The sequence below is a fragment of the Orycteropus afer genome, unplaced genomic scaffold (genome assembly GCF_000298275.1).
Source record: "Orycteropus afer afer isolate SDZICR_OR568_19922 unplaced genomic scaffold, OryAfe1.0 scaffold00021, whole genome shotgun sequence".
Taxonomy (NCBI): domain Eukaryota; kingdom Metazoa; phylum Chordata; class Mammalia; order Tubulidentata; family Orycteropodidae; genus Orycteropus; species Orycteropus afer.
Window position 1 is genome coordinate 20,058,630 of NW_006921608.1, and position 7,989 is coordinate 20,066,618.

At 35.4% G+C, this 7,989-nt stretch overlaps 1 protein-coding gene across 1 annotated transcript in view; it reads left to right on the forward strand.

Annotated features, from left to right (window-relative positions):
* RAD54B (RAD54 homolog B) overlaps positions 1–7,989 on the forward strand; it is a 126,695-nt gene that overhangs the window by 70,663 nt on the left and 48,043 nt on the right. Inside the window, exons 3-4 of the mRNA XM_042783631.1 lie at positions 1,528–1,722; positions 5,359–5,640. Of these exons, the coding sequence (XP_042639565.1) occupies positions 1,528–1,722; positions 5,359–5,640 (477 nt within the window). The remainder of the gene's footprint in view (positions 1–1,527; positions 1,723–5,358; positions 5,641–7,989) is intronic.

Genomic DNA, 7,989 nt, shown 5'->3' on the forward strand with positions numbered 1-7,989 from the left:
ACTGCTAACCAGAAGGCTGGCGGTTCAAGCCCTCCAGCCACTCCTCGGAAGGAAGATGGGCAATCTACTTCTGTAGTGATACTGCCTCGGAAACCCAAGGAGGGGTCGCTATGAGTTGGGTCCGACTTGACAGCACATAACAAGAACAACAATGGCTAATGATCCTGAACATTTCTTCATTTGTTTGTTGGCCATCTGAATATCCTCTTCAGTGAAGTGTGTATTCATGTCTTCTACCCATTTTTGAATTGTATTATTTGTCTTTTTGTTGTTGAGGTGCTGGAGTTGTCTATAAATTTTAGAGATAAGGACGTTGTCAGATCTGCATTGCTGAATACTTTTTTCAATTCTGTAGGTTCTCTTTTGACTCTTTTGGAGAAATCTTTGGAAGCACATAAAAATTTAACTTTTAGAAGGTGGAAACGTATAGATCTTAAAAAGCAGTTTAATGATTTTTGTTAATTATGTACATGTATGTAACCTCCAGGAGCTCTGGTAACATAGTGCCTAAGGTGCTTGACTGCTGACCAGAAGTCTGGTGGTTCAAACCCACTAGCTACTCCTTGGAAGGAAGGTTGGGCAATCTACTTCCGAAGTGATACCACCTCAGAAACCCAAGGAGGGGTCGCTGTGAGTCAGGTCCGACTTGATGTCACATAACAACAACAATAACATGTAACTGCCATTCATAACAAGTTCTCTTCTCCTGTACTTTTCTACTTAGTCTATTCACTGTAGCAACAGCTATTTTCTGATTTCTGTCACTTTAGATTACTGTCCCTGCTGGTGGAGTATTTTCTGTATAATATTGGTTGGGTATGTTTTTATAAGGTGATACTGAAATGTTTTTGAGGAAATCATAGACTTTTCTAAGATGAAGCTTTTCCTGATCAGATACTAGTGAGTTCTTAGAATCAGTGGTCCAGTTTGGTTTCTCCACAAAACTATTTAATGAAATTTAGTCTCAGTCTTACTTTGTTGTTTCTGTTCTTATTTGAAAAAAAAAAAAAAAAATTAAGTTTTTCTTTAGGTAACTCTGTAATCTTGTTTTACTTGGCTCGTTATGTTATTGTTAATTAAATTAGTTGTTTGTTGAAAATATTTGATTGTATTTGTACATGCCATAGACTTTGAAATACTATCTTTAATTCCTAGAATTTTAAATTGTGTCTTGTGATTATTATTCCACTTCAGCTGAATGTAAAAAACTTGTATTTATTGTACTTTTATGGTAATGTTAGAACTTGACATTTGGATTTCTCAGTTTAGAAGATACTAATATGAGTTTGATCAAATATTCTCCATACTTATTGTTAATACAACCTAATTTTAAGTATTTAAAATTTATCCTGATAAAGTGTCTAGTAATGTTAGTTGATAAAGTAATGTAAGTTGCCTTTTAAACTATTTTTAAGTATACAATTCAGTAGCATTAATTACTTGTGTCTTTACTTTTGTTTGAATGACCTTAGTACTTAAACATTAAAGCATCATCTTTAAAAATGTAGTTTTTATTTTGTATTCCAGTTCATTCAGCCTCAACAGAACTGACAGTGTCTACGGCAAAAGAAGAGGAACCTGATAATCTAGTTAAATATTTCAGTGTTGTTTGGTGTAAGGCTTCAAAGAAAAAACACAAAAAGTGGGAAGGTGATGCTGTTCTTATTGTAAAAGGCAGGTCACTTACATTAAAGGATTTGGAAGGCAAAGACATTGGAAAAGGTATTTTGCTGTTTATGATTTGGCCTGAAATTAATGTGTATCCCTGGTTACACTATGGAAATATAATTATAAATGAAATTTTATAATCATTTTATAAAATGGATAGATTAAAATGTTCTTTAAGTGACTTTCATACCTAAACTGTATATGATGAATAAAATTATCTTACAATATTTAGTCAATATGACAATCTTCATGACCTATGCTAACTCACTGAAGCAAATCCCATGTAATGGTTTCACTTTTTCTGAAAATGAAATGGTCTACCAGTGCTAAATAGCATTTTGCCATTTTTCTGAAATTCACCTTAGTATACTTTTGTCCCTCTTACCCCCAGCAATGTTAAGTGATTAGAAATTTAAAAGATACTTATATCAGAGGTTAAATGATAACTAATTCAATGACACCCAATTTAAAATTTTGGAAAAGAAAAGAAAAATATACAAGGAAATAGTGATTTGGCATGACCCAAATTAATATATCCAAATTATAAGTCATTATAATTTAGTTTCTAAAATATTGGCAGCATGACTTGTTCTAATACAGTTATATCTACAACTTCAGAATGCCTAAGCTTCAGCCTTAGTATTTTGCATTGTCTCTTCAATGCAACTGTTCAATTTAGGATGTGGCCCATAATTATAATCTCTATTTTGCATGTTCATTCCTTAGTTTTAAAATATCATAGTTTATATAGTTTTTGAGTGACTATTATATGCCAAGTCCTGTGCTAGGAATGGAGATTCAATAATGAATGTGATTTATAGTTGTATAGCATAATTTACTTCTATAGTGATACCAGAGGAGTTCTGGTAGCACAGTGCCTAAGGCACTTGACTGCTAACCAGAAGGCTGGTGGTTCAAGCCCACCAACCACTCCTCGGAAGGAAGGTTGGGCAATCTACTTCCGTAGTGATAACCGCCTTGAAAACCCAAGGAGGGGTCGCTATGAGTCAGGTCCGACTTGATGGCAAATAACAACAACAACAGTGATACCATATCGGAAACCCAAGGGGAGGGGTTGCTGTGAGTCGGATCTGACTCCAAGGCAGTGAGTTTGGTTTGGTTTTGGTTTATAGGGATGTGGCAGTGTAATTGATACTTAGGAAGCAATACGTAACTGTTTCATTGAGGAGTTTCACAAAGCACAGTGGATACATGGAAGGACCATTTTTAGGAGAAGTCTTCGTAAATGTTATTTTTTAGGTAAATTTTGAAGGATGAAATTGTGGAGGTTGTGGGGAAGGGGCATATGCTAGGAAAAGGGAATAACAGCTTTATGCAAATGAAAAAAGCTTTGAGAGAATGAAAACTAGTTCACTGTTTTAGGAAAGTAGTATATGAAGGACAGTGACAGTGGCAAGAATTGAGACTGAACTATCTGCAGCAGAATGTTTTATTTATTATAAAAATATTGAATAGCTATTGCATAATTAGTTTTATTCTCAGATTTTGGAAGAATTAAAAAGACAACTATACACCACACATTCCATGTTGTTGGTGAAGGTAGATTGGGGCAAGATTTTTGGAGAACTTATTCATGTAGTGGTGTTGCATCTTTAGTGAAATTTTGTTCTAAAGTTAGCCAAAAATGATCAAAATTACCCTGGAATGTCTCTTGCCAATAAAGTAGAATAGACATGGTTTTGTGTACGTATAAAACAAAACCAAACTCTTTTCCGTCAAGTAGGTACCTACTCATAGCTACCCTATAGGACAGAGTAGAACTGCCCCATAGGGTTTCAAAGGCTGTAATCTTTATGAAAGCAACTGCCATATCTTTTTCCTTTTGAACAGCTGATAGAATCAAATTGCCAGCCTTTCAGTTAGCAGTCAAGCACTTCATCATGGTGCCACCAGGGCTCCTTGTATACATATAGTTTATAATAAAATGACCTTTCAGTTTCAAGTAGCAAAAAAAGATAATATAGGCTTAAAGCAGTGGTTTCTCACTCTGATTACTTAGAAGAATCACGTGAGGTACTTTTTAAAAATGTGTCAATGCCCAGTCCCTAACCTGAGACTCTGATTTAATTGGCCTGAGTGGTGGGGAGAAGGGATTGGATAAAGGTATATTTTAATTTCCCAGATAATTCTAATAGCCTGCCAGGAGTTGAAAACCACTGGTTTAAACATTTGCTTTCAAAATCCATCCAACCATAGGACTTGGTTGCATAATTATAACATTAATAAATATATCAACCCAGAGTTGTGAGTTGTTGCCTACAATCAAAGTGATTTTTCTTTTAAATGATTTGGGTATACAAAATTTAAATATTGTTGCAATAGGGATAGAAATTCTAAAAAAATTGAAGGCTGTAATGGTGATACTGCCTCGGAAACCCAAGGAGGAGTCGCTATGAGTCGGGGGCGACTCGACGGCACATAACAACAACAACAACAACAAGTGGTGAAATTACTGATAGCCTGATAGCTTGTGATAATGCATTCAAGCTCACTTTGCCATCTTTACACAATGCCCAGAAAAAGAAAAATAAAAAAAAAAAGTGTGGGAAACAAAGTTTGAGAGTTATAAGAATGTCTTCTGGAGATTTAGAGATTCTTGAGCTATTACCTTGGATCAAAATGAAATGAGAGATTCTGGATTTGAAGAAACTTCTAAAATTACCCAACATTAAGAGATTATTTTTATCTCCCATTTCCATGAAAAACTGAGGTTAACAGTAATTGGGTTCTTTGTGAAGATACAGCTGTAGTCATCATTATTATGGAAAGATGAAGACCACATTGAGATGGTAGTTTGGGCATGGAGGAATGGGTCTTTGACTTTTGGGAACATCAGCTAAATAGTTTGTCCCTAAATCAGAGTATTAAACTTAAAAAATGTTCCAAATAAATAATTTAAGAATGTATACTACTTACAGATTGGCCCAGATTATAAATTTTAGCCCAGTTTTAATAGGGTAAATTGTAGCAATTTTCAACTAGTTGAATAGTCATGTTTTCTAAAATCGATGGTCTTTCAGTTTATTTGTTGTTGTTTTAAAAAAGATTTATGATAATACACAGTTGTGCCCATCTTAATGGCACAATACCATGCATGAGAGCCCACAGCCCCATCATTCTAAGTGGTTAATTCATATTTCTGTTCTCCTATGGCAACACTTAATAAATGTCTGTTGAATTAATAACAAACAAACTTGAAATTATAAAATATCCCCCTTTTAATTAAAGAGCAAGAACTTGGAGTATCTCAGGGTCTTGACACAGCTGTGTTCTCCTTTTCCTGTGTTCTGTGGAACAGTATGGTACTGGTTGTGGTAGCCATTGCTATCATTGCCCTTCCTTCCTGTTTCCAGCTGTTCTAAGTGGATAGATAGATGCCATGGCATGTGTCTAGTTTGTTTGCAAGAAAGGAGGAGGACTACTGAAGCTTGTCTAATTTTTATAGCTGTTTTCTTATTTATTTATTCTGAGTTTTAGGATTTTTTTTTTTAATAACCAAAATGATAAATTAAGTTTCTGGCCATTATAAAGTTTTTCAAATTTCAAATTCAAAACCCAGTTTTCATTCCATACAGTTGAGATAATAGAAGGTAAAGTAACTATGGTAATTAAGTAATGTTAGATCTGAGTGTTAGTAATGAAATTAACTTTTTCCCCCCTATTTTAAAGGTATTGGATATAGATTCAAAGATCTTGAAAAGATTGACGAGGGCCAAATGCTGATGATTGGTGGAAAAGAAATAGAAGTCATGGGTATAATCTCGCCAGATGACTTCAACAGTGGGAAATGTTTTCAGCTTGGAGGAGGAGGTTCTGCTATCTCAAGTTCTTCACAGCCTGCCAAGAAGTATTTCTCTAGCCCTTTCAAAAATGTCTGTAAACTAGATTCAAAGAAGAATGTACAGAATGATTTCCAGGATTGCAAACCACGCCATGACCCATATGCACCAAGTAAGAATTTAAAAATAATTTGAATATTCTGTTAAAAGATTTTTGGTATGCAAATTTGAGGTTTAAATTTTGTTTTAACATATTCAGTTGAAAGTATATATTATTCTTCAGATTTATAATCTGACCTAAGGGATAATGGTGAAGTTATGTAACAATATGAGCTCTGGTGGCATAGTGCCTAAGGCATTTGACTGCTAACCAGAAGATTGGTGGTTCAAATCCACCAGTCAGTCCTTGGAAGGAAGCTTGGGCAATCTACTTCCGTAGTGATACCTCCTCGGAAACCCAAGGCGAGGTCACTATGAGTCGGATCCAACTCGATGGCAAAGAGTTTGGCGTGTTTTTTTGTATGTTAATTTATAATCCCAAGAATAGAGTATTCAATGGTATTTGTGTATTGAAGGAAAAATATTTAAGTTGTACATGGATGCACACATGCATAATTTTGAATAAAACCTGACATCTTTAGTAAGGAGAAAAATTATTACATTCATGAATCAGAATTATGCTTGTATCTCTGGTTTGAAGACTTTATACCTTGATCACATGGGTTAGTGTATTAAAATAGTGAACAGTGAGATACCATGTAAAGAATTCAAATGTTACCTGTGAAATTAAATCCAGTTCATTTAGTTACTTTATTTAATAATTTATTTTATTCTATTGCTCTTCTTGTTGAGAATATACACAGCAGAACTTCTACCTATTCAGTGATTTCTACATGTACAATTCAGTGACATTGATTACAATCTTTGAGTTGTGCAACCATCCTCACCCACCCTTTCTGCGTTATCCGTCTACATTAATATAAACTCTGTGGCCTGTAAGGTTCCTATCTAATCTTTTTATTTGCAGTTGTCAATTTGATCCCATATAGATAGATCTTAAAAGAGTACAATGCTTAAGGCAGTCATTCTTTACTTAAGCTAACCTGTTGTTTGATTTTAAGAAAACTTAAAGGGATATTTTTAGTTTATGGTTTAAAGATGATCTCAGGGAACAATCATGGGAGAAGGAAGGGCTGCTTATGCACAGGGAGACAGCTCAGGGGGCAGGAGAGTATGGAGGGATGGACACTAGGAAGAGGTAACTATGGGGAGGAAGTGGGAGGGGAGCTGTTGCATTGTGGTAAACTGTGGTCAATGACATGCGACAAAGTATATGTGCACTGCTGTATGGAAAGCGAATTTGTTCTGTAAATCTTCACCCAAATCACAATAAATAATAATAATTTTAAAAATGTTAAATACAGAACTACCATATGACCCAGCAAAAAAAAAAAAAAAAAGATGATCTCAGGGCTGTAGTTTCAGGGGTTTCATCCAGACTCCATGGCTTCAGAAAGTTTGGCATCCAGTAGAATTTGAATTTCTGTTCTGCATTTCCCACCTTTTGTTCAGAATTCTTCTATAGAATCTTTGATCAAAATGTTCAGTAATGGTAGCTGGGCACCATCCAGTTCTTTTGGTCTCATTACAAAGGCAGCAGTTGTACATGGAGGCAATTAGCCACACATTTCATTTCCCCTCCTGTTCCTGACTCATCGATTTCCACTCATAGCAACCTTATAGGACAGAGTAGAACTGCCCCATAGGGGTTCCAAAGTTGAAAGCTTTACAGAAGCAGACTGCTCTTCTGCAAAGTGGGTGGTGGATTCCAACCACTGACCTTTTGGTTAGCAGCCAAGTGTTCAACCACTGTACCATCAGAGCTTCTACTTTTCACATTAATGAATTTAATATTTAAAACCTCATTAAAAAATGAAAGCCTGTTTCTGCCCATTCTTATGTTTAGTTGTCTACCCAAGAAATGTCTTGTGTGATTGTAAAAATTGGTTTTAAATTTTATTGTGATAAAAAATATATAACACAAAATTTTCCATTTTAACTGTTTAAAAATGTAATGGGAAGGGATTAATTTTGGGCTAGTTGGGGCCACACACTGAACTAGGTAAGGGGAGAAAGAGTCTGTGACCACCCTAATAACATTTGGAAAAGGGAGGACACTGAATTGTATGCATAAGACATAAATGACAGAGGCTAATGCCAGTATATCCACAATACTGCATTACCATTAACACCAAATACCAGACTACAGATAAACACATAAACATCTGAGAAGATCAGATGGGGGTCAGTGAACAGGATTATGCTCTAGACCAAGGATAGATTCAGCTGAGGCCAATCTTGCACAGATACCAGTGATACAAAATACCCATAATCCATACAGAAACAACAGAAGACAGACATAGAGTAATCCCTCACAGACAGCCAGACACTGTGGGAGAGAGGTCCAATGGATCTACCAACTCAGTACCATAGTATTAGGGGATACCAGATTCAATTGGCA